Source organism: Danio aesculapii, chromosome 10, assembly GCF_903798145.1.
Source record: "Danio aesculapii chromosome 10, fDanAes4.1, whole genome shotgun sequence".
Lineage (NCBI taxonomy): Eukaryota > Metazoa > Chordata > Actinopteri > Cypriniformes > Danionidae > Danio > Danio aesculapii.
Window position 1 is genome coordinate 357,109 of NC_079444.1, and position 27,500 is coordinate 384,608.

At 39.6% G+C, this 27,500-nt stretch overlaps 3 protein-coding genes across 5 annotated transcripts in view; 1 reads left to right on the forward strand and 2 right to left on the reverse strand.

Moving 5' to 3' along the window:
- psmg1 (proteasome (prosome, macropain) assembly chaperone 1) overlaps nucleotides 1–3,303 on the reverse strand; it is a 5,356-nt gene extending 2,053 nt beyond the window's left edge. Inside the window, exons 1-3 of the mRNA XM_056467288.1 lie at nucleotides 3,073–3,303; nucleotides 2,106–2,194; nucleotides 656–813 (exon numbers count right to left, since the gene is read on the reverse strand). Coding sequence (XP_056323263.1) covers nucleotides 656–813; nucleotides 2,106–2,194; nucleotides 3,073–3,197 — 372 coding nt within the window. The 5' untranslated portion in view covers nucleotides 3,198–3,303. The remainder of the gene's footprint in view (nucleotides 1–655; nucleotides 814–2,105; nucleotides 2,195–3,072) is intronic.
- A 2,230-nt stretch (nucleotides 3,304–5,533) lies between these two features.
- On the forward strand, nucleotides 5,534–18,345 carry klhl35 (kelch-like family member 35). 2 transcript variants are annotated; one of them, XM_056467286.1, is made up of 8 exons: nucleotides 5,534–5,561; nucleotides 7,136–7,502; nucleotides 9,199–9,692; nucleotides 10,724–10,908; nucleotides 12,010–12,128; nucleotides 13,028–13,216; nucleotides 13,552–13,740; nucleotides 17,376–18,345. In XM_056467286.1, exons 2-8 carry the CDS (start codon nucleotides 7,155–7,157, stop codon nucleotides 17,556–17,558), a joined length of 1,707 nt encoding a protein of 568 aa, XP_056323261.1. In that variant the 5' UTR covers nucleotides 5,534–5,561; nucleotides 7,136–7,154; the 3' UTR covers nucleotides 17,559–18,345. The 2 variants fall into 2 exon arrangements, with proteins under 2 accessions (XP_056323261.1, XP_056323262.1); XM_056467287.1 differs by having other exon boundaries at nucleotides 13,552–13,731.
- Nucleotides 18,346–20,882: 2,537 nt separating this feature from the next.
- The window catches only part of mpzl1l (myelin protein zero-like 1 like), a 15,226-nt gene continuing 8,608 nt past the window's right edge, over nucleotides 20,883–27,500 (reverse strand). The window contains exon 6 of one of the 2 annotated variants that reach the window (XM_056466411.1): nucleotides 20,883–25,401. In XM_056466411.1, the coding sequence (XP_056322386.1) occupies nucleotides 25,300–25,401 (102 nt within the window). In that variant the 3' untranslated portion in view covers nucleotides 20,883–25,299. The remainder of the gene's footprint in view (nucleotides 25,402–27,500) is intronic. The other variant, XM_056466412.1, reaches the window with a different exon arrangement.

Sequence of the window (27,500 nt, forward strand, 5' to 3'; positions counted from 1 at the left end):
ACTGTGGTGTTTAATGCTCTGTATTTCTCTGTATTTGTGCATCAGTGTGCTTCAGAATGATGGAGCAGTGCTCTGAGAATGATGGAGCAGTACTGTGACGTATGTGGTCAGATATTAAAGGCCACCTATTATGCAAAGATGACTTTTATAAGGGGTTTAAACCCAGTTGTGTGTGTGTGTGTGTGTGTGTCAGCAGTGTGTGAATATCTCCAGCCTCTAGTGCTCAACATGAATTAATTGTGTTTGTTCTAATCAGACTTGATAAATGAAACACTTTGATTGACATTCTCTCTTTGTACGTGTCATCAGAGTGGAAAGCTCCGCCCACTAGTGCCCATCATCTCTCTCATTGGCATAGGATGTTAGTCCTGATTTAAATCTGTCACTATGCTGATGCACAGGCGTCTGTAGCTCCGCCCTCTTCTGAAAAGAGCACGATCTCATTTGCATTTAAAGCGACAGACACCAAAACACCACAATTAGGGTCAAAGCCTGAAAGGGTCAGTTTCAGAGAGCTGGAGAACATTATCTGTGTGATATTCACAGCTCAAACTCAAACACACACTCTCTAGAGACATCACAGATGCAATTTTCAGCTTGTAGCAAGAGGCAAATTAGGTCTCCTGAAATGTATAGTGATGGTGCGGCTCCTTACAGTGGGACAGCTCTCCAGCCGGTACAGCACACAGGAGGGCTCTCCGGGCCCCGGGGTCGCCGTCGGCCGCTCAGACCCCCGGCTCCGCTCATTCCAGAAGGAGAGCCACGCCACTGCTGTACATCCAGGAGTGCTTAGCAGGTACGCACGGAGAAAACCTGCACAGACCACACACACACACACACACACACACACACACACACACACACACACACACACACACACACACAGGGTTCTTACACATTTTCCAAAGTCAAATTGAAGCTCTTTTCAAGAAATGTACAAATCCACACACACACACACTCACACACGCACACGCACGCACACGCACACACGCACATGCACACGCACAGACACACACACACACACACACGCACACACACACACGCACACACACACACTTCTGAGTGTGCCTAATACAAGTGAGTGGGCTTGAAAACCACCTGCAGATAGTAAACACACTCCTCTCTACATATGTGGCGCATGTTAAACCCCATCTTACAAGGACTTAATACGGTAAACAATGTTTACTTATGAATGTACCACACAATCACGCTGCGCTAGGTACTCCTAGCACATGCCTCCTTGCATAATATCTTGCACTATATTGTTCTGTTTTATGTAAAGTACAGATGTCTGAGGTTATGTGTATTTATAGTTTATGCACAGTTAGATTATAACTCCAGTGTGTTAGATATGTGTAGGTTTAAGAAACAGCTCAGATGTCAGTGTTGTGTTCATATTTATGTAGCACCATGGTCATGTTTGTTTCACTGTATGTCCACACATGTAGAGCTCAACTTGACTTGAAATGCTTCCAGCACATTAAAACTGTGCTAAATTATATAGTTCCATACTTATATATATATATATCAGATGCTATTTGCTATAATATTCAATAGTATGGTACTGTATTCTATGGATTTATTTGCCTGTTATCAACATTGAAATACTGTCATTTACTCACTTAAATGTGTATTTATTTTAATTATTATTTAATATCAAAGTATTACATTATTTATTCATTTTATCATCCCTTAAATAGAAAGAAAAGCCTCCAGTGGGTGGCGCCATCATATTTCATTCCTCCAGATTTGTTCAGAATGGCTCATTCAGTCATTATGGGACTCACGATAAATCGCTCGAAATAAAATGAAGTTTTATTTTATGCAAAATAAAAAAATACATATTTGACTTAATATTAATAGGTAACTAATTAGAAAGATAAATTACTATGAAAGCAACCCAATTCTATTTCAATCTGTTAAAGCACTTTATCCATAATCTAATCACTTCTCAAACACTGAAAACAGAACATTAAATTAAAGCATTTTAAAGGATTTACAGTAGTCATCTGGACCCTGCACACACACACACACACACACACACACACACACACACACACATCATGAGGATCTGCGGTCTCTAGAGCACAGGAGTGAGGTCTCACCGCTGGCGTTCGGCCCCGCACCGATGATCAGCTCTGAACACTGCAGGGGCCCGTCCTGAGAGCCCAAGAGCCAGCACACCTCCACTGACCTGGAGGAACACAACACTGCTGTAACACAACTCATCTGTACACACAAACAACACTGCATCTACAGCTCAATGAGTCTAATAGAGGTAAAGTTGGTTTATACTCGGATCTTCAGACATTCTGATTAATAATATAATTTCAGTAAAGTATTCTTAGCAAATTCTAAATTGAGAAATCAGATTAGCAGCCAATGATTATCAAAGTACTGCCATGTTTACAGTCAATTAGATAGTGTTGATGCTGTTTTGAAGTCATTCTTACATGCTAATTCTGATTAAATATTCAAATTAGCGTGATAAACAATATAGAGACAGTTAAATAAACGAATGTGCGATTATAAAACCAACTTTACCTTAATATAAATTAAACAAACCCACTACACACAATACATAAAACACACAACACTGCATCTCTAACTCAATCCACACACACACACACACACACACACACACACACACACACACACACACACACACACACACAACACTGAATGAGCTGATTTTGAGTGGGATTCACTGTGTTTTGGTAGTCAGTAAATGTAGAAGTATCCTGCATTTTATAATGTTGTGTGTATTTACTTAACTAAGAGTGGTTTTAGCCAGTAAATAAGGCTAATTGTGTGATGTAGCTGTGTTGCTGTGCTAGCTAAAGTACTTTAATTATTGGTAAACGCTAGCAATAAGATGTTAGCAATAGAGAATAACTGTAATCCAGCGATGAATGACGATGATGACGATGATGATGATGATGATGAAGATCAGAAACACGTGATCAGTAACAGACCCGCGCAGATGAAGTGAAAGCGAAAGTGTGCTGCATTTCTCTGATGATATTTCACTGCAGATGATCAGATAATCAGTAAATATGATGAACATGTCACCTCTTCTCCTCTATTTCGCGCCGGATCTGCTCATCTTCCTCGTTTTCATTCGTCATGTCTTCATACTCATCCTCTTCCACAGCTCGAGAATACACTGACAACACCTCGCCGAAGAACGTCGCCATATTATACTGTTTATAAACTTAATTTAGTAATAAAACTCACACACGGTCCGTAATGATCAACCAGTGATCAACACTGCGCGATGCTCACTCACTGTGAACCGGAAGTAATGACTGCAACTTCACGACAAAAGACTTTTATTTTGCTTTAGTGAGCGCGATCCCATAATATAAAAGGCTTATTTTTTTGTTGTTTGTCAGCGTGTGCTGTGAAAAAAATATTTATAAATAGGTAAAATGCTATTTGAAACATATGTATTCAAACATTATATATTATTTTACTGTATTCATTTATGTTAGCATGTATTTACTTCTTTGTTTTCATTCATTCATTTTCTTTTCGGCTTAGTCCCTTTATTAAAAAGGGGTTGTCACAGCAGAATAAACCGCTAACTTATCCTTCCAGCTGCAACCCAACACTGGGAAACACCCATGCACACTCATTCGCGCACACGCACGCACGCACACACACACACACACACACACACACACACACACACACACACACGCACACACACACACACACACACACACACACACACACACACACACGCACACACACACACACACAAATAGTCCCTACAATATAAGGAATACACGGCAGATTGTCTCCATCTAGTGGAGTGCGTGAGATCTCAGCTTGAGCAGAATAACGCTGCATAATCAAACAGAAGATAATGACTGATTGTAATTTGTGTAATTATTAGATATAGTCAGACTGAGCATATATTGTAGAACAGGAACACCTGTGGGGTTTAAAATGATAACTCACTCTATAAATGACTGTTTGTTTTGTCTCTGGTCTTTTATCTGAAGATGCACACAACAGCAAAATAAATAAATAAACATCAACAGAGCATAACCTACAGTGTCTATACATTGTGATGTTATAGACTGTCAGGGGAATATTAAAAAATGGTTATATTACATAGACGATGCCCTTCCAGTCTCAACCCAGTACTGGGAAACACCCATACACACACACTCATACACTATGGCCAGTTTAGTTGATCAGTTCCCCTATAGCGCATGTGTTTGGACTGTGGGGGAAACCGGAGCACCCGGAGGAAACCCACACCAACACGGGGAGAACATGCAAACTCCACACAGAAACACCAACTGACCCAGCCGAGGCTCGAACCAGAGACCTTCATGCTGTGAGTGTTTTCCTACCATGTTTTTTGTTGTATTAATTTTGAAAAGCTAAATCCAATCTGAGATATGTATTAAATATAAAACATATGCTGAAATAGTTAATGGTTCATTCCACGGTGGCGACCCCTGAGAAATAAAGGGACTAAGCCGAAGGAAAGTTAATAAATAGACATGAATTGTTGATATGATAAGATACAAAATGTTTTATGACGTGATTAATGTCTCTATTAAACCAGTTAGTATAAAATAAATGGATTTATTTGAGGTCGTAATATAACTATAGAGAAATTGTGAAGTATGTGAAAAGTTAATCAAGTTAGTGGCGTTTTTAAGTGATCAATGTGACAATAATAGTTTGTTAAAAATATAAAATTCTTTATAAACAGATTTTATAAACCAAAAACACCCTAACCTTTCAAAAACAGATTTTACTAGACATAAATACATAAATATATATATAAATAAATATATATATATATATATATATATATATATATATATATATATATATATATATATATATATATATATATATATATATATATGCATTCATAATAATCAAAATGAATAATGTAAATGACATTAAAAATCTAAATACCACATAAATGTAATGAAGTAATACATAATAAAAGTTGTGGTCTCTGGAGTTTCAGGTGAACACAGAACAAGATGTTGGAGAAGCAGTCACTGACTAACATAAACACTCTGTGGAAGTCAATGCTTGATTTATTCAGTGTTTTAACTATATAATGATTTGTGTTTTACACACGAAAGAAACTCAAACCGGTTTGGAGAATAAGGATGAGGAAATGACGCCAGGATTTACCCTATTTTAGGTGTATTTTGTATTGTCGCTTCTCTTCTATATGATATGTTATAGGCTATGTTTAACCTTTATTTTGCTAAGCACGGTTAACAGCTTTATCTTTTCCTTTAAACCTATCTCAGTCCAGCTTTATTTACCACTGTTACTGGTGCTGCTTTCTTAATTTGAGCAAGATCTCTGCTTAATTCTCGCATTTTACTGCAAAAGTGAAACTATGCGCAGTTCACAGGAAAGGGAAGAGGAGTTCACGCGAACAGTAGAGATGACGAGCAGAAGCCCCGCCCACAACATAATTCAGCACCGCCCACTCCGCTATAAGAACTCCCAAGCGTAAAGGCGGGCAGACTGTGCAGATCTGAGGACGGAGTTCATTATTCTCCAAACAGGTGAGTGGAGATATTACAATCCTAATAATGATTTTATATATACATAGATGTGTTCATCCAGTTTTATTCAGGACTGTTGTGAATGAACTGAACATTTGAATGAATTTAATAAGGTCAAATTGTTGTGACATGTGAACTTGTGCAGTCAGTTTGATTTATTAATGTAAATGCAGAACTGGTTAAAATCTGATTTCCCTCTTCCTGTTTTCTTTAATTCTGTAGTACAGTAGTAAATACAGTAGTAGTACAACCCCAGCTTCAAACAACTGGGACATGTTGTACAACACAATCAAATAAAGAGTCTGTGTTTTGTTAATTCTCTTTAACTTGTATTTAATTGGCAAAATTACAAATAAAGTTTTCCAGAGTTTGCAATGAGCCAATACATTATATTTTACACTTGTTAACAAACTAAATTTGACTTTAATACTCTAAAACGTGTGACAATAAAAGTGTAAAAATGAAAGGTAATCGGTGTTCAACACGCCTCTGTCCCTCTGTTTTTAGAGTGTTGTAGCCACCAAAATCTAAACTTGCTTACATTTACTGTTTACCTGCTCTCGCTAAACTCCTGAAACCATTGTCTTTGTACTTTTGTCAATTAAAGGGACTGAACACTCAAAACTGATCAGTTTTTATAAACCTTTGTGTGTTTCTTTTATTGTCAAACACAAAAGAAGATATTCTGAAAACAGCTGGACACCGAAAGCATCCACTTCTATAGTAGGAAACACAAATACTATGGAAGTCAATGGTTACCGCTTTCCAGGATTCTTCAGAAAATCTTCTTTTGTGTTCAACATGAGAAAGAAACTCAGACAGGTTTAGAGTAAGTGAAGGAAATGATGACAGAATTGTCATTTTTGGCTGAACTGTCCTTATTAGAGAGAATTAACAAATCATTCCAGCATTCAGGATCTTATTGCTTCTTACAAAACGTCCTAACTTGTTTAGGAACTGGGTTTGTAGTGTACATTAATTTACATTGCACTAAAATAGAAGTAGGCTTTACAGGAAATAACAGGTGTAAAAATAAAGGACAAACCTGCCGCTCAGCCAGCATAAACATGTGTCACTTTGATTTATTTATTTACATTTTACTGGAAAATATTCATTCATTCATTCATTCATTCATTTTCCTTCAGCTTAGTCCCATAAGGGGTCGTCACAGTAGAATGAATCGCAAACTATTCCAGCATATGTTTTACACAGCGGATGCCCTTCCAGCTGCAACCCTGCACTGGGAAACACCCAAACACACACACTAATACACTACGGCCAATTTAATAATAAAAAAATCATCAACAACCCACGCCAACACGGGGAGAACATGCAAACTCCACACAGAAACGCCAAGTGACCCAGCTGGGACTCGAACCAGTGACCTTCTTGCTGTGAGGCCACAGTGCTAACCACTGAGCCACTGCACCGTCCACTGGAAACATACTGGAGTAACTTAAAATGAAAATACAGTTATCCTGTGTGTGTGTGTGTGTATGTGTGTGTGTATGTGTGTGTGTGTGTGTGTGTGTGTGTGTGTGTGTGTGCGTGTGTGTGTGTGTGTGTGTCCACAGTGTCTCTCTGTTCTCCAGGATGGGTTTCGGCAGCAGTGGTGAACGGATAGACAGGTCAGAGGTCAGCTTCTGCTCGGGCTCATGTCACGCTGAGCACATCCTGCAGGTTCTGAACTCCTACAGACGCAGCGGCTCCTTCACTGATGTGGTTCTGCAGGTGGGCGGCTGTGAGTTCCCCTGTCACCGTGCCACGCTCTGTGCCAGCAGCGGCTTCTTTCGGACTATGTTCAGCAGCCGCTTCACGGAGAGCCGACAGGCCGCGGTCACCCTGCAGGACGTCTCCAGAGCCGCCATGGAGAAACTGCTGGACTTCATGTATGAGGGCAGACTGACGCTGGACGAGGAGAATGTGCAGAGCATCTTCCAGGTACAGCTTTACATTTCATGACTCCATGATCAATGAATTTAAGGGAAAATCAAGCAAAGCTCACCGTTTTATAGATCCTCCAGATGATTAAACATTATTGTTCAAATGAATGTTGATATGAGCTGATGTTAAACACTCCTCTCTCCTACATGTTCTTTAGAGTCTGTTGAAGCTGCCAAATCTTTCACACAATAATTCAAATTATATTGTCATATATTTAGGGAGCTCACAGATGTTTTAAAGTCACCGTGAAACATGAGTTAAGATGGTCCTGTTTTCTGCTATTTTGACCTACATCCACTTCAAACTAGAAATTATCAAATTAAATCTAGCGTGGTGCATAATTACATGTTTTGGGAACCAATTAAGATGAGCATTGCTAACAAAATGAAGGAAGATTGATGAACTCAGAGCAGAAACAAGATACACACTGATAGCCCCACCCTAAATAACTGATAGTCCCGCCCCAATTGATGGATAGCCCCTCCCAAAATAACTGATAGCCCCACCCTAAATAACGGATATCCCCGCCCAATTAATGGATAGCTCTCCCCCCAATTAACTGATAGCCCCACCCCAATTGATGGATAGCCCCACCCAAAATAATTGATAGCCCCACCCTAAATAATGGATATCCCCGCCCAATTAATGGATAGCTCTCCCCCCAATTAACTGATAGCCCCACCCCAATTGATGGATAGCCCCACACTAAATTACGGATATCCCCGTCCCAATTGATGGATAGCCCTGCCCAAAATAACTGACAGCCTGACACTAAAAACAGATAGTCCCGCCCCAATTGATGGATAGCCCTGCCCAAAATAACTGATAGCCCCACACTAAATAACTGATAGGCCCGCCCTAATTGATGGATAGCCCCACCCAAAATAACTGATAGTCCCACACTAAATTACGGATATCCCCACCCCAATTAATGGATAGCCCCACCCAAAATAACTGATAGCCCCACACTAATTAACAGATAGCCCCGCCCTAATTTATGGATAGCCTCACTCAAAATAACTGATAGCCCCACACTAAATAACTGATAGCCCCGCCCTAATTGATGGATAGTCCCGCCCAAAATAACAGATAGCCCCATCCTAAAGGACTGATGGCTCCGCCTTAAATAATTGACTTTCCTTCATTTAAACTACAGAGCTCAATGTTTCTCGAGGTTTAATTAATTAGTTTTTTTTGGTGAAGTTCTGGAGGGACTGGTGCTTTGAAGTGCCCATGTTCAATATTGCGCATGTTCATTATCAGGATTCAGGAGTCTGGAATACTTGACTCTGATTGGTCAGTCGCGACATTACAAGCTCCGTTATTCCCAGATAACAACTGCTGAATAACACAGACTCATCGGGGAACTGAGAGTCACCATCATCCATACACTGACATCCACACTCCTTTATATCTGCTTGTCTGTTACGCTGCGGTTTTGACGGATTGTATATTGTATCTGAATAATGCGCAGGTTAGTGGATACTCCATCAGCTGTTTTCCTTTCTGTCAGCTTTGTGTAATAAGCAGGATAAAGTACCTCCAGTTGGATGTTTAAACAGAATCAACTCTTCAGTCTCATACAGTCACGTCATGCTTTATAATATTAATAAAAACAACCTTTAATAATGCTGTGTTACTGAATATGTGTGTGTGTGTGTGTGTGTGTGTGTGTGTGTGTGTCTGCTTGCAGGCAGCGGATCGTCTGGACGTGCCGGTGTTGTATAAAGCGTGTGTTCAGTTCCTGCAGGAGCGCGTCAGCCACTGCAACTGTCTGGGCCTGATGTCGTTCGCCCACGCGTACAGTCTGCAGCCGCTGCAGGAGCAGTGTGAGACGCTGCTGTACCAGGACCTCCAGCAGGTCCTGCGGCACCCTGAGTTCCTGCAGCTGGAGAAGCAGCAGGTGTTGGATCTGCTGCGCTGCGAGCGGCTGCAGGTGCGGGAGGAGGTGCTGGTGGAGGCGGCGCTGTGCTGGGTGCACCATCAGCCGGCCCAGAGGAGCGCACACCTGCGGGAGCTGCTGGAGCCCCTGCGCCTGCCTCTGCTGGACCAGGCCTTCTTCTGCGGGACGCTGGAGGCAGACGAGCTGGTGCGGGACCGGCCCGAGCTCAGAGACCTGCTGCAGGAGGCGCGCCTGTACCACGCTTACGGCCGAGAGGTGCAGTCCCAGCGCACCACACCCCGACCGTGAGTCTGCAGCCTTTACTCCTTTAAACATGGGCCATATCCACACCATACCGGTCCACTCTCCTGTTTTTCCCAGGACTCTCCTGTATTTTACAATTCTATCCCGCTATCATCCCATAAAGCCATTTCTCCTGTATATTCAATCTTTCTTTGAAGGATGGCAATAAACATTAAAGGGCCGATCCTCCCTATACGCAACCCATACTCGCTCTTACATATGAATCTGTTCTGTATTTTCATTTTAATTTAAACAGACATATACAATAATAATAATAATAATAGCCTGCATGGTGGCGCAGTGGGTTGCACGTTCACCTCACAGCAAGAAGGTCTCTGGTTCGAGTCTCGGCTGTGTCAGTTGGTGTTTCTGTGTGGAGTTTGCATGTTCTCCCCGTGTTGGTGTGGGTTTCCTCCGGGTGCTCCGGTTCCCCCACAGTCCAAACACATGTGCTATAGGGGAACTGGGTAGGCTAAATTGACCGTAGTGTATGAGTGTGTGTGTATGAGTGTGTATGAGTGTGTATGGATGTTTCACAGTGATGAGTTGCGGCTGGAAGGGCATCCGCTGTGTAAAACATATGCTGGAATAGTTGGCGGTTCATTCCGCTGTGGCGACCCCTGATTATTAAAGGAACCAAGCCAAAAAGAAAATGAATGAAGACATGTAAAGAACTATATATATATATATATACTATTTTAGTTCTACTTTAATGGTGAAACAATACATTTTTTAAATATATATATATTTTATAACTTCAACATTTAAATTAGGATTTTTATTGTCATCTAAAAGCATCTGCTGAATACACAACTGTGACTATCCTGAATAGTGTGTGTGTGTGTGTGTGTGTGTGTGTGTGTGTGTGTGTGTGTGTGTGTGTGTGTGTGTGTGTGTGTGTGTGTGTGTGTGTGCGTGTGTGTGTGTGTGTGTCTGTGTGTGTGTGTGTGTGTGTGTGTGTGTGTCTGTGTGTGTGTGTGTGTGTGTGTGTGTGTGTGTGTGTGTGTGTGGTGTGTGTGTGTGTGTGTGTCAGGTGCTCCGGCTGGGCAGAGATGATCTTCGTGTTCGGTGGCTGTGATAAGAGCGGTTTCTCCAGACTCTCCTTCATGGAGAAGCTGAATGTGTGTTCAGGACAGTGGCAGGGGGCCGCCGCCGTGCCCGGATACTGCAAATCTGAGTTTGCTGCCTGTGAACTGCAGAACGACATCTATCTGTCAGGTAGGAGACTGAGAGTGTGTGTGTGTGTGTGTGTTTGAGTTAGTGTGTGTGAGTGTACTTGTTTTTGTGACATATCAGGACACAGATCTGTATAATGGTCTCACAGAAGCTGGTGAATTATGAGGACGCTGCTGATGTCCTCGTTTCTCCAAGAGCTTGTAAATCTCACAGGATGAGTTTATTCCGAGAGTAAATCTGCACTCAGTCTGCTGTGAGGGTGGGCTCAGCGGGAGGGTGGGCTCAGGCCCATACACAATACAGTTTCACTGTAGAAGAACCTGTGTGATGTCCCCACAATTCACTAAAACAAACCTGTGTGTGTTTGTGTGTTTCTGTGAGTAAGTGTGTGTGTGAGCATGTGTGTGTTTGTGTTTTTGAGAGAGTGCATGTGTGTTTGTGAGTCTGTGTGCACACCTGTGCTTGTGAGTGCTTGTGTTTCTGTTTGTGTGGGTGTGTGTGTGTGTGTTTGTTTGTGTTAGTAAGTGTGTGCGTGTTTGTTTGTGAGTGAGTGCACTATTGTCTGCATCTGTGTGTTTGTGCGAGTCAGTACATGCGCTTGTGTACTTGTTTTTGTGCATGCGTGTTTGTTTGTGTGTGTGTTTGTGTGTGTGTGTGTGTGTGTGTGTGTTTTTCCTGCTGATCTTCCCATTTACTCTATCAGCTCCGGTATCAGCTGGAATGTTTGGTCATGTGATTATTCCAGCGAGGCGTATCAGATGATGATGATGATGATGATGATGAAGATTAGAGCAGATCAGAGCCTGTATTCTGTCTCTGTTTCTTTATTTCCTCCTCGGTGGCGTTCAGGATATTCTGGAGTGTTTTCTAGAGGAAATGCGAGCGTGTTTGTCTGACTCTGCAGTTCCTGCTGATATGATCTGCTGGAGTGTGCTGATCAGGTCATACAGGTCTGAGCTGTGATGATGATGATGATGATGAAGGTATCAGTGTTGACTGATGGATACTGTATTGAGCAGGTCACAGATCTGCAGTGTCAGTCAGCACAGTTGAACAGCGACAGGACAGAGCAGCAGATGAATATAGACATGATCATATTGACTGATGCTGATTCTCAGTGTGTGTGTGTGTGTGTGTGTGCAGGTGGTCAGCTGAACAGTGCAGACGTCTGGCGCTTCATGTCGTCTCTGGGTCAGTGGGTGCGTGTGTGTTCGCTCAGCCGCGGCCGCTGGAAGCACAAGATGGTGTCGCTATGTGGGAAGGTGAGGATCTGATGCTGTGTGTGTGTGTGTGTGTGTGTGTGTGTAAATGCGTCAGAACAAAGGTGTTTCTTTAAACAGCCACAGCAGAGTGAGTGCTAATTAATTCTGAAAACTATTAATTATTCACTCATTCATTGGTTTAGTCCCTTTAATAATCAGGGGTCGCCACAGCGGAATGAACCACCAACTTATCCAGCACATGTTTTACACAGCAGATGCCCTTCTAGCTGCAACCCATCACTGGGGAACATCCATGCACACTCATTCACACACACACACTACGGACATGTGTTTGGACTTGTGGGGGAAACCGGAGCACTCGGAGGAGAACATGCAAACTCCACACTGAAATGCCAACCGACCCAGCCGAGGCTCGAACCAGCGACCTTCTTGCTGTGATGCGATTGTGCTACCCACTGCGCCACCAATCACTGAGTCTGTTTATTTACTTGTGTAAATGTACATTTATTGAGTTTTTAATGAATTCTCAGTAATATTATTGGCGGATTGGAAATGTTCATCTGATTTATTGATGATGCCGTTTGTAAAGTCTTCTAGTAGAGATATTAATGTTATATGATGGACTGGCTCTGTTTACCTAATAAGCAGATCTAACTGGATTTACATTATAAACACTAAACACAGATCCACAGATTTAATACAAAATTCTGCTCAAAAATACCCAAAACGTCTGCAGATTCTGTCTGGCCTTACTAATTATTCTTTTATTTCAGTGACCGTCGTTAGTTTCCTTCAGCTTAAGCTTTTTCAGTTAATGTGAATTTTATTTCTTTTTTATTTCACTTTTCTAATGTTTTATTTGCCTGTTAGTTATATTTTTGGTTTCCTAAATTCACCATTGTGTGTGTGTGTGTGTGTGCGTGTGTGTGTGTGTGCAGCTGTATGTGGTGGGTGGTTATAACGGTCGTGAGTGTGTGTCCACCGTGGAGCGCTACAGTCCTCATGAGAACAGCTGGACCAGTGTGTCGGAGCTCCCGTTGCCCGTCAGTTCAGCTGCTCTGGCTAGCTGCTGCGGGAAACTCTACGTCATCGGAGGAGCTGTGAGCGACCACGCAAACACTAACCAGGTCAGACTAATAACCAATGAACTAATGAACTGATTAACCCACTCACCGTCCTCTGAGAGAAACCAGATCCTGCAGTGAAGCGTCCGTCTCTCTCTCTCTCTCTGCTGCAGTCAGTAAGGGTTCGTTCATAACTTCATCCATGTTTCCATTCACCTATATTGATGCACAGTTTGAGTGGAGCCTTTACACATCTGCCTGTTTCTCCTCAGCAGAAGTGGTCATAGCTGGTGAACTCAGAGCACAGTGAATGGAGAGCACAATAAATCATTATAATACAACCCTATTAGCTGAAATAATGAATAATGTGTGTGTGTGTGTGTGTGTGTGTGTCGCAGGTGCAGTGTTATGACCCTCTGACCGACAGCTGGTCATATGTGTCTCCGTGTCCGTTCTCTCAGCGCTCCATCAGTGCGGTCTCGCTCAACGGCTCCGTCTACGTGACTGGAGGATTGATGGAGCAGATCTACTGTTACACACCCAGTAAAGACTGCTGGAGTCCTGCTGCCAAACTGCCTGTCAGACTGGTGCGCACACACACTCTATACACAAACACACTATATATACACACAATCAGCAAACCACACATGCCATTATTAAATCTTTAAAATGGTACTGATGCATCCCTAATTATAGCTATCATCCACTGATATCGTTTATAGTTATCGTCCACTGATATCGTTATAGTTCTCGTTATAGCTATCGTCCACTGATATCGTTATATTTATCGTTATAGTTATCGTCCACTGATATCGTTATATTTATCGTTATAGTTATCGTCCACTGATATAGTTATAGTTCTCGTTATAGTTATCGTCCACTGATATCGTTATATTTATCGTTATAGTTATCGTCCACTGATATAGTTATAGTTCTCGTTATAGTTATCGTCCACTGATATCGTTATATTTATCGTTATAGTTATCGTCCACTGATATAGTTATAGTTCTCGTTATAGTTATCGTCCACTGATATCGTTATATTTATCGTTATAGTTATCGTCCACTGATATTGTTATAGTTCTCGTTATAGTTATCGTCCACTGATTTCGTTATATTTATCGTTATAGTTATCGTCCACTGATATAGTTATAGTTCTCGTTATAATTATCGTCCACTGATATCGTTATATTTATCGTTATAGTTATCGTCCACTGATATCGTTATAGTTCTCGTTATAGTTATCGTCCACTGATATCGTTATATTTATCGTTATAGTATCGTCCACTGATATCGTTATAGTTCTCGTTATAGTTATCGTCCACTGATATCGTTATATTTATCGTTATAGTTATCGTCCACTGATATCGTTATAGTTCTCGTTATAGTTATCGTCCACTGATATCGTTATATTTATCGTTATAGTATCGTCCACTGATATCGTTATAGTTCTCGTTATAGTTATCGTCCACTGATATCGTTATATTTATCGTTATAGTTATCGTCCACTGATATTGTTATAGTTCTCGTTATAGTTATCGTCCACTGATATCGTTATATTTATCGTTATAGTTATCGTCCACTGATATTGTTATAGTTCTCGTTATAGTTATCGTCCACTGATATCGTTATATTTATCGTTATAGTTATCGTCCACTGATACAGTTTTAGTTATCGTTATAGTTATCATTATAGTTCTCGTTATAGTTATCGTCCACTGATATCGTTATATTTATCATTATAGTTATCGTCCACTGATTTCGTTATAGTTCTCGTTATAGTTATCGTCCACTGATATCGTTATATTTATCGTTATAGTTATCGTCCACTGATATTGTTATAGTTCTCGTTATAGTTATCGTCCACTGATATCGTTATATTTATCGTTATAGTTATCGTCCACTGATACAGTTTTAGTTATCATTATAGTTCTCGTTATAGTTATCGTCCACTGATATCGTTATATTTATCATTATAGTTATCGTCCACTGATTTCGTTATATTTATCGTTATAGTTATCGTCCACTGATATTGTTATAGTTCTCGTTATAGTCATCGTCCACTGATATCGTTATATTATCGTTATAGTTATCGTCCACTGATATAGTTATAGTTCTCGTTATAGTTATCGTCCACTGATATCGTTATATTTATCGTTATAGTTATCGTCCACTGATATAGTTATAGTTCTCGTTATAGTTATCGTCCACTGATATCGTTATATTTATCGTTATAGTTATCGTCCACTGATATAGTTATAGTTCTCGTTATAGTTATCGTCCACTGATATCGTTATATTTATCGTTATAGTTATCGTCCACTGATATTGTTATAGTTCTCGTTATAGTTATCGTCCACTGATATCGTTATATTTATCGTTTATAGTTATCGTCCACTGATATAGTTATAGTTCTCGTTATAGTTATCGTCCACTGATATCGTTATATTATCGTTATAGTTATCGTCCACTGATATCGTTATAGTTCTCGTTATAGTTATCGTCCACTGATATCGTTATATTTATCGTTATAGTATCGTCCACTGATATCGTTATAGTTCTCGTTATAGTTATCGTCCACTGATATCGTTATATTTATCGTTATAGTTATCGTCCACTGATATTGTTATAGTTCTCGTTATAGTTATCGTCCACTGATATCGTTATATTTATCGTTATAGTTATCGTCCACTGATATTGTTATAGTTCTCGTTATAGTTATCGTCCACTGATATCGTTATATTTATCGTTATAGTTATCGTCCACTGATACAGTTTTAGTTATCGTTATAGTTATCATTATAGTTCTCGTTATAGTTATCGTCCACTGATATCGTTATATTTATCATTATAGTTATCGTCCACTGATTTCGTTATAGTTCTCGTTATAGTTATCGTCCACTGATATCGTTATATTTATCGTTATAGTTATCGTCCACTGATATTGTTATAGTTCTCGTTATAGTTATCGTCCACTGATATCGTTATATTATCGTTATAGTTATCGTCCACTGATACAGTTTTAGTTATCATTATAGTTCTCGTTATAGTTATCGTCCACTGATATCGTTATATTTATCATTATAGTTATCGTCCACTGATTTCGTTATATTTATCGTTATAGTTATCGTCCACTGATACAGTTATAGTTCTCGTTATAGTTATCGTCCACTGATATTGTTATAGTTCTCGTTATAGTTATCGTCCACTGATATAGTTCTCGTTTATAGTCATCGTCACTGAGTTATAGTTCTCGTTATAGCTATCGTCCACTGATATAGTTATAGTTCTCATTATAGTTATCGTCCACTGATATAGTTCTCGTTATAGCTATCGTCCACTGATATAGTTATAGTTCTCGTTATAGTTATCGTCCACTGATATAGTTCTCGTTATAGTTATCGTTATAGCTATCGTCCACTGATATAGTTATAGTTCTCGTTATAGTTATCGTCCACTGATATAGTTCTCGTTATAGCTATCGTCCACTGATATAGTTATAGTTCTCGTTATAGTTATCGTCCACTGATATAGTTCTCGTTATAGTTATCGTCCACTGATATAGTTCTCGTTATAGCTATCGTCCACTGATATAGTTCTCGTTATAGTTATCGTCCACTGATATAGTTCTCGTTATAGTTATCGTCCACTGATATAGTTATAGTTCTCGTTATAGTTATCGTCCACTGATATAGTTATAGTTCTCGTTATAGCTATCGTCCACTGATATAGTTCTCGTTATAGTTATCGTCCACTGATATAGTTCTCGTTATAGTTATCGTCCACTGATATAGTTATAGTTCTCGTTATAGCTATCGTCCACTGATATAGTTCTCGTTATAGTTATCGTCCACTGATATAGTTATAGTTCTCGTTATAGTTATCGTCCACTGATATAGTTATAGTTCTCGTCCACTGTTATAGTTCTCGTTATAGTTATCGTCCACTGATATAGTTATAGTTCTCGTTATAGTTATCGTCCACTGATATAGTTATAGTTCTCGTTATAGTTATCGTCCACTGATATCGTTATATTTATCGTTATAGCTATCGTCCACTGATATAGTTATAGTTCTCGTTATAGCTATCGTCCACTGATATAGTTCTCGTTATAGTTATCGTCCACTGATATAGTTATAGTTCTCGTTATAGTTATCGTCCACTGATATAGTTCTCGTTATAGTCATAGTTACAGTGCACTGATCCTCTTTGTGTGTGTGTTTCAGGAGGGCTGTGGTCTGACGGTGTGTGCGGGGACGGTTTATGTGGTCGGTGGTCGTACTGAAAAGGCCACTGCTGTGGATCAGACATGGAGTTTTGATCCGCTCAGTGGTAAAGTGATGGAGGAGACGTCGCTGACCCGCTGTCTCAGTTATCACGGCTGCGTGAGCGTCCTGCAGCGACTCTGAACACACAACAATACTGCAAACACTGAAGCGCTGTTCACTGCTTCAGCACCATCATCACACACGCCGCTCTGAATGCACATCATTACAAACAGGGCTGAGGAAGGTTACTTCTGAAAGAAATGGATTACAATATTGAGTTACTCTCATAAACAGTAACTAGTTGAGCATTGAGACTATAATCCCCTTATCTTTTTCTTCATGTGTACAGAATAATCAACGAGTGTGCAGAAATTTAATCTTTATTAAAGCTAATTAATTCAAATGAAAAGTAACTTGCATTCAATTTAAGAAGTAACCTAAATACTATTTTTTAAAGTAATCTATAACTACTCATTACTTAGAAAAGTAATATTATAACGTAACTCACATTACTTCTAATGCATAAGTCTCAACACTGGTTACAGTCACATTACTATTATTACTAAAGTCATGTGGTGATTAATCTGTACAATCAGTCAACGGCTGCATTTATCCTCTATAACCTCACTGCGGGAAATCCCCAAAGCAAATGTGAATCATTTTATACTGTGAAGATGCTTTTATCAGTTTGTTCATGTGTTTAAATATTATATTGTGTTACTTGAGTCTTGAAGAACTGCTGTATTATAATAATAATATTATACGTGCTGCACACATCATGTCAAACAGAATCTGTCATGAGCTCTGATTAGGAGTGTCTCTGAATTAAGACTGAAGATGCTTCATGAACGTTCTTGTTTGTCTTGATGAAAATAATAATAATGTATTAATACAATGTTCAAAAACGACTAGAATAAAAATAAAAGACATTCACATTAAAGATGCCCAGTGGTCATTCATGAAGTGAAGGTTTAGACAAGGTTTACTTTGACTTCTGTTGTTTTTCCATTGTTGTGTCTTCAGTCACTGCTGCTGGCAAATAAACCTGAGAAGTGTTCACTAGTTATAGTATTGGTTATAGTTACCATCCCCTGATGTAGATATCTTTTTGGTTATAGTTATTGTCCACTTATAAACAACCCCAAATCAGAAACAGCTGGGACAGTATGCTAAACGCAAATAAAAAAGATAGGGATTTCCTAATTTACTTAGACTTGCATTTCATTACAGACAATAAAACAAACATTATTTACTGTGTTCCTCATGAGTTTCTGAAATAAATAAATAAACACTTATTCCTATTGTGGTTCCTGCAACACACTCCAGAAACAGTGCCAGGAGCAGGTCAGGGCAGTGATCAGGTGAACTGCTGAATAATGATGAGACACAGGTGATGTCCACAGGTGATCTGCTACTAAAGCAGCATCAGTAAAGGTCTAGTCCTTTAGGAGCAGAGATGGGCCGAGGATTGAACTGTGTAAACACAATGTTCCTCAGAGAAAGAGAGGAAGACATGTGGATATTTCACCTTCAACAGTGCAGAACATCATTAAAGATTGAAGAATCTGGAGGAGTTTCAGTGCGTAAAGGACAAGAGCGCAAGCCTAAGCTGAACAAGCGTGACCTCCGACCCCTCAGGGGGCGCTGCATCAAGAATCCTCATTCATCTATAAGCCAGATCAGCACACGGGCTCAGGACTACTGCGGTAAACCTTTGACAAGTACCACAATACAGAGTCACATCCACAAACGCCTGAGAAAACTGTACTGTGCCAAAAGGAAGCCCTATGTTAACAGTGTCCACAAGCGCCGTCCACTTCTCTGGGCTCGAAGGTGTCTGGGATGGAGCATCACACAGTGGAGACGTGTACTGTGCTCAGATGAAGCAGTGTTTCAGGTGTTTTTGGGAGAAAACACATTACAGAGTCCTGCTGCAGAGGAAGAGACGGGTGCTAGACTGGCCTGCCTGCAGTCCTGACCTGTCTCCAATAGAGAATGTGTGGTGCATTTTGAAACCCAAAATGCAATATTGAAGACCCCGTACTGTTGCCCACCTTAAGACTTGTTCGTAGCAAGAATGAGCCAAAATTACAGCTGAAACACTCGGTGTCTTCAGTCCCTAAACGTCTGTAAGTGTTGTGAAGAGGAACGGCAACATTACACAGTGGGAAATGCTTTACTGATACGGTTTCTGAAATGTGTTGCAGGAACAACATACCGTCTGTTGTACCGTCTGTAATCAAACACAAGTCAGAGTACATTTAGAAATCTCTATTTTTTATTTGTGTTGTCCACACTGACCCAACGGGTTCTGGTTTGGGGTTGTAGTTAAGTCCTCTGATATAGTTATAGTTTCTGTTATTTATCGAGCACATGGATTCAGTTATCCTCAGACAGTTTTCAGGACTCATATGTGGAAGTGAATTCAATATAAATCTGATATGTGCGTTTACATCTGCAGTGTAAGCAGGTAGAGCAGGTTTCACCTGTCAATGACATCAGCTTTATAGAGGATGTGGAGCTCTCAGGTTTCATCTAAAATATCTTTATTAGTGTGATGAAGGAAGCTCTCAGAGGACTGGAATGACATGAGGAGAATTTTCAGGTGAACTAACCCTTTAGATCTCGTCTACAGGAACAAAGGAAAATAATTCTGTCATATTGCACAAGTTATCTCATTTAAGCAGGATGTGAAACGAAACGAAAGAGACAGAAGAGCAACATCCTTCCTGTAAACCATATAAAACTACTGCATACATAATCAATCAATCATGATCAATCTGTGCATAGACACACCATATAGACAAGACATCCAAATACTGACTGAAAGACGATGGCCAAATGGGAACTTTCCCATCATAAACAAAAGCAAAACAACTTATCCAGACCTGAGCTGTGCAGCCGTGATGAAGTCAGATTTGAAGTGGGACATGAGATCAGTTTTAGCAGACTTTCGCTTCTTCTTTGTTGTTGAATGTACAGGCGACACACGTCTTTGTTTGTGTCCGGTCAAACAGATCAGCAGATTTCCAGAGAAAGACTGTCAATAAAAAAGCTTTGGCATTTTCCCCTGAACAGTGCTTCCTTGACCGTGACGGAGCTCAGATTACAGCAGCTCTTCTGAGGAATGCGGCCCAGAATAACGTCTCTCATTAAATCACAGCGTCTCGTCCAGCTCAGATAAGATTCTTCACCCCCACACTGAACACCAGCGGACGGTTTCATCCATGGCGTGCAGACGTTTGTCATGTCTAGGTGAATCTCCACAGAATCAGGAGACTCTACTTAAAGCAGATCTGATACGACGGGTCATTTCACACACAAACAAACACAAAACACTCCTACGATTCAGAAGAAGAGCTTATTATGCCCACACACACACACACACACACACACACACACACACACACACACACACACACACACACACACACACACACTTAAAGAACACAACACGCAGGTCTGTTGACTTGATATATTTATATATATGTATAAAATTAGACAGATACGGCTGTTTTCATATACAAAAGGCCAGTAAATGGAGAAGTAGAGAAGTGTAGATGTGTGAGATATTAGTCGATGAAGGCACCAGAAGTCTTCCAGTTTACACACAAACACACAGAGTTCAGAAACAGTGCAGGACAAAATCAATCCAGTACCCACAGACAGCACCAACATGGAATGTGGCAGCGAATCCCCCATAAACACACACACACACACACACACACACACACACACACACGATAATCATCATCTATGCAGAAACATCCAACAACAACACAATGAAAAAACTCAAGTCCAGCATCAGAAAACAACCATAATAATAATAATAATAATAATATACAGAAGGAATGCTTTGGGTTACGCTGCTTTATTCAGCGCTTCACAATTCAGAAACAAACTTAAGTTCTGACACATGAAATGCACATATAAGAGGACGAGAGTAAGCCCACACTGCTGAACATGCTTTACTGAGCGCACTTCTAGACTAAAGAGTCTTAAATCAAGAAGCATTTCATAGAGGAGCAACACAAGAGTTGTCTTTCAGAAATGACCAGTTCAAATTCTGTTCATCAAGCTAAATAATCTGCTGATGAGGACAGATCTTACCTAAATCATCTCGTTTATGGGTTGATATACGACTCCCATTCATTCATTTTCCTTCAACTTAACCCTTATTTATCAGAGGTTGCCACAGCGGAATGAACCGCCAACTATTCCAGCATGTTTTACACAGGCGGATGCCCTTCTAGCTGCAACCCAGTAATGGGAAACACCCATACACACTCATTCACACACACACACTCATGAGCTCTGAAGCTGTGGTGCAGTGAGGGGTTTGTGTCCACTCTGACAGCTCATGTTTATTCCACAGTAAGAGTGATTAGTAAATCCATATCAGCCTTAAAGTGACCACAGCCCAACTGAACCGCACTCTGGCACACCTCTTCCAACCAGGCCAGAGCCAGCCAACTGAACCACGCCTGGGCCCAATTCAGAGCACTCACACTTGTCCAACGAACCGGGAAACACGCTTGGGCACTAGATAGCATAGTGTGAGTGCACTCTTAGGGGCCGATCACACCAAACACACCTTTACGCTCAAACCGCGAGGCGCACCACACTGCCTTAAAATAAATCAAGCGCAGTGTACTTTTTATGTTGCTAGGCAACGACTGAATCAGCTGGGTATTGTGCGCGAGTGTTGATATTAATATAACTTTAATATTTAATAACACTGTGAAAGATTGGTGAAGTCACACAGCTCCGGATAACTCAAAACAGGATTCACTAGTCTCTCCGCCATCTTCAAACGTCTCCGTTGTTGTCTTGACAACACAAACACAGCAGGCACTTCAACGGAAACCCCGCCTCTGCTTTCATTTGATTGGAGAATGAAAAAGACGCGACTGACATAACGCGCTTTATCCGCTCAGAGTTGACTGTTTCCAACTGCGAGCGGACGGGTGAAAACGTGAGGCGCAGCAGGCGGTTAAAAACGCTCTAAACGCACTAAACGCTCGCAACCGTTAGTAAACAGGTGCATCTCAACACAAAGTGTGTTCGGTGTGATCAGCCCTCAGTCTCCTTATATTAGCTCTACTGTCTTCATCGATGATGTTAATTTGTTTATTATGCTGTAATGATGAAGATACACTCCACTACTGAATCATCACAATCAATCAAAAACTGTGTGTGTTCTCCAAAGTGATCTATTCTAGTTACCTGCTGAAACATCTCAATATAAACATCCCTATAGAAGATCACCATGCATGTTTCCATCATCATGCAGCCCTAGCTCTTACTGTATTTTAATGGCTAAATTATATCAACCACAGCTGACGTGTTTATTTTACCGTAACTGTTCCAGATTTGCTCTCACAGTCTAACCAAACACAAAAATGACTGAAAAAACAGCAAAAATACATATATAAATTCAACACATTCACTGACAGAGAGCTTCTGAACTCTAAATGCAGTGTAGAAACCCTGAAGATGATTTCTCTTCTCCTATCGTCAGATTATTCTGCCTGTTTTCAGGAAAACTCTCTTCATTTCGACTCATTATTTCTGAAAGCAACACATATTTACTCATCTACAACACGCTGCTTGATTTAAGATTTGTTGGTCATTTAGCTCTAGAAATGAGACACGATCTCCTGTCATTCTGCAGTGTATGAGAGTGGAATGCTGGAGTGTGTCATCCTCCGCTAAGCTAACACTGAAGACTTGCTAATGAGCTACGCTAGTGCTGTCCTGCTAACACGCTAGCTATGCTAACCCTGGCTTTGGCAGCTGGTGGAGTGTTCCTCTGGCATCAGCTGTGGTTAGTAAGGTGAGTAACATGCAAACACATACACACACACACACACACACACACACACGCACACACACACACACTGGGATGTGCTGGTTCGACAGCCACCTCTGTGCTGTTGAAGTGTGTCTGAACCAAACACACACCAGTGAAAACACACACACACACACACACACACACACACTCCACCACACAACACTGACCACTGGAAAACACACAGCGTAATAAGGCAGAAAACAATGTGAATAAAACATGAGTGTGTGTGTGTGTGTGTGTGCGTGTGTGTGTGTGTGTGTGTGTGTGTGTGTGTGTGTGTGGAATAGACATGTCAGACCTTCAATTATTGAAATAGAAGGTTCAATAAGACCTTTAAATGAGCTTTAAAACAACACACTGCATTATTGATGTCAGCATACTGCAGTAATGAGTCTGTAATTAGCATAAAAAATAAAGTTTGGTCCTAAACGGGTTTCATTTTGTCTGTGCATAACACATGTGTGATTATGTAGTGCTATTTCACATGTTTATGCAGAAAAAAACGTCAATGTAACCGCAAAATACAGGCGACAGTATGAAAGAAACATTTGTTTATGTGCAAAATATAGTGTATCCCTTACACTGCCATATATCTGTGTCATGATGTGTTCATCTTAATATTCTGGTAATGCTTTAAATAAGGTTTAATGGGTTAGTGCGGTGTTAATAACATGATCTGACAATAACAAATACATCTACAGCATTTGTTTGTTGTTTTTATGTTAATTATTTCTTTCTTCCATTGAACAGGAAAGAAGATCTTTCGAAGAATGCTGAAAACTGGTAACTTCCACAATAGGAAAAACAAATACAATGGAAGTCAATGGTTACCGGTTTTTAGCATTCTTCAAAATATCTTCTTTCATGTCTTTCAACAGAAGACAGACGCTACTGCTAGCAAACATTACCTTATTGTAAAGCATTACTGATGTATTAAAAATGCAGTGATCTGGACAAAATCATAATTGTAATAAAAAAATAATGTAACAGAGACATCCATGCTTGGTCCTAGAGAAGTGTGATGCGAATAAGTGTAAAAATTCAATATACTCTTTCATGACGATGATGATGATGATGAAGGAAAATAAAGTGTAAATAACAACATCTGATTAAAGAATAAAAACATTTATTTACTCCTCATGTACTCTCCCTCAAGCGGTTATAAACAATAACGAGTGTCTTTCTTTTGAACACAAAAGAAGATAATTTGAAGTATTAAAGAAAACCAGTAACCATTGACTTCCATGGTAAGAAAAACAAATACAATGGAAGTCAATGGTTACCGGTTTTCAGCATTCTACAAAATATCTTCTTTCATGTATTTCGACAGAAGACAGATGCTACAGCCAGCAAATAGCAAAGATAATGTAACAGAGACATCCATGCTTGGTCCTAGAGAAATGTGATGTGAACGAGTGTGAAAAATTCAATATAATCTCTGACGACGATGAAGGAAAATAACAATGCAACATGATGAAACACAGATCACCCAGAAAAATTAACATTTACTCAAAATATACTCTCCCTCAAGTGGTTATAAACATTTATGAGTGTCTTTCTTCTGTTGAACACAAAAGAAGATCATTTGAAGAATGCTGAAAACCAGTAACCATCGACCTTTATTGTATTTGTTTTATCTTCTTTATCTTATCTTAACTTATCTTCTTTTGTGTTCAACAGAAGAAAGAAACTCATAAGGATTTGAAAGGGTGAATAAATGATGACAGAACTTTCCATTTTTGGGTGAAACCACCAGAACCCTCATCATCATCATCATCATCATCATCATTATGCACAATATAATAGTGTTTATGCACACTGGTCACTATTATGATGATCTCAATGCACAAAAACAGGAATGATGAAAGCTGCTGTGGGTCAGTGCCGTGTGGAGTCTGGCTGACACACACACACACACACACACACACACACACACACACACACACACACAGAAGAGAGTCTCTGGAAGCTCCGTCCAGTACTAACCCAGCGGTCTGAGCTCAGGATGGCAGAGATGTGCATGCGGGTTCAGTTCTTGCGGATGTCTGCGTACACCACCGGCTCCATCTTGTGGAAAGAGCTGGAGTTCTTGCTGCCGGAGTGATCGAGCTGAGCGTAAATCACCGGTCCCTGAGAAAGACAGAAACACCCACTATTAGACTGTGAATAAACCCAGAACAGCAGATCTGCATCAGCACTGCTTTAACACCACTATACACAACTAAAAACATCCAGAAATTAAAGAGTTTAATGATGACTTCAAATGTAATTGTCAAGAATGTAAATGATGACCCAGCATTGCTTTAACACCACCATACACAACTATAAACATTTCACCCACATTTACACTCATTTACAGCTGATGCAGAGAGCAGAACAACACTGACTGACGGACCACTGGATGAGAACAACACTGGAAAACACATTGTGCTCTGGGGCAGACAATAAACCTGATTATATATATATATATTATTAGTTGATTAGCAAAATGATTCGCTCTCCTGTGCAATATTTATTCCTTTTCTTATTTCTCATGTGATATTTATGGAGCAAGGACATTATAAGGACACTGGAATATTTAGTTTCTTTTATTTCAGCTAGAATAAAAGCAGTTTTTAATTGTTTTAAAGCCATTTTAAGCTCAATATTATTAGCCCCCTTCAGCAATAGTAGTGTTGGATTGTCTCCAGATCAAACCACTGTTATACAATGACTTGCCTATAAGAAATAAGTTATTAAATCTATTATGATTAGAAATGTGCTGAAATAAAATCTCTTCTTTAAACAGAAATACAGAAATTGGGGAAAAATATAAAAGAATAATTCTGACTTCAACTGCATATATATATATATATATATATATATATATATATATATATATATATATATATATATATATATATATATATTCAAAAACCCTGCATTAATATGTTTATTATGCTGCAACAAAGAAAAAGTAAATATCACATAAGAAATCTGATCATGGTTCTAAACAGGTTTCCTTTTGTCTGGGCAAATAAGAGCTCTGTTAGAGTTGCTGGGGAAACTCTAATAATATTGAAACTCCCCAACATAGGGAGAACATGCAAACTCCACACAGAAACACACACTCTCCCCCCAAATTATTTTGTGCTAAATATAATATATTCCTTACACAGCAGAATATCTGTCATGATAGCTTTATCTTGACTAAAAAGACCTGCATTACAGTACTAATTTAGGTACTACTTTAATATAAGGTTGAATTTGTACTTGGACTTGATTCTAAATCCATCTACAGCCTTATTCATTACTCACCATTCACTAATCAGGACTTCTGCAGGTTTCATCAAGTCAAATATATAAAAATATAACCACAAAATAAGGTAACAGTGTGAAAAACACTTTCCCAATACTGTTGTTGTGTGTGTAAATATATTAGGCATTGAAGGACTGGTGTACTGCTTTACTCTGCTATTTTTAATACAGGAATTTTAAAATAAGAGTCCTGATGCGGTTTGTCCCAACACCTCTAAGATTTTCATTATTAAAATGATAAAGATAAATGCTAAAGTTCTAACATTCCTATCTATATTTCAGCTTTATATTTAAAAAGTTTAGTTCACTGCAAAGTTAAATAACTACATGATTAATAATCATGGTAATAATAACACTGAATAGCCTTGAAGGTATCTGAAATAAACACAGTAATGGATTAATTCCACATATACACACTTTCCTCTAATATAAAGTCATTATATAAAGCTGACATATTGATAACTTCATTAACGTCTACAATTTTTGCTGCATGTTCAAACGACTTATTAATAATGAGCTGAATCAACACAATTCTTGAGGTGTTTTGGGGGATAACTTAAGTTTTATGTTTAATCATCTTAAAATTGTAAGAACAATTAAGTTAACTCAATGGAATCAAACTCTTCATGTGGACCCCTGTATATTTTACTGTGTATTTCTGTTTGCTGGTGTTCATGATTGAACAATATAAAGGGCCAGCTCATCAAAACAAAGCCTCAAGTGTTTCTAAACCTTTATAAGTTTCTTTCTTCTGTTGAACACAAAATAAGATATTGTGAAGAATGCTGGAAAGAGCAGCCACAGACATCTACAGCTATGGAAAATACTATGGAAGTCAGCGTCTGTTATTCCCAGCACTCTTCAGTATATCTTCATTAGAGTTCAGCAGAAAAAAGAAATGCACACAGGTCAGAACAAGTGGAGGAACTGAT

Coding starts and splice junctions, on each gene's coding strand:
- klhl35 (XM_056467286.1), top strand. CDS start 7,155: ATGGGTTTCGGCAGCAGTGGTGAACGGATAGACAGGTCAGAGGTCAGC. Junction 9,693..10,723: donor CAGCGCACCACACCCCGACC/GTGAGTCTGCAG, acceptor TGTGTGTGTCAG/GTGCTCCGGCTGGGCAGAGA. Junction 13,217..13,551: donor ACCACGCAAACACTAACCAG/GTCAGACTAATA, acceptor TGTGTGTCGCAG/GTGCAGTGTTATGACCCTCT.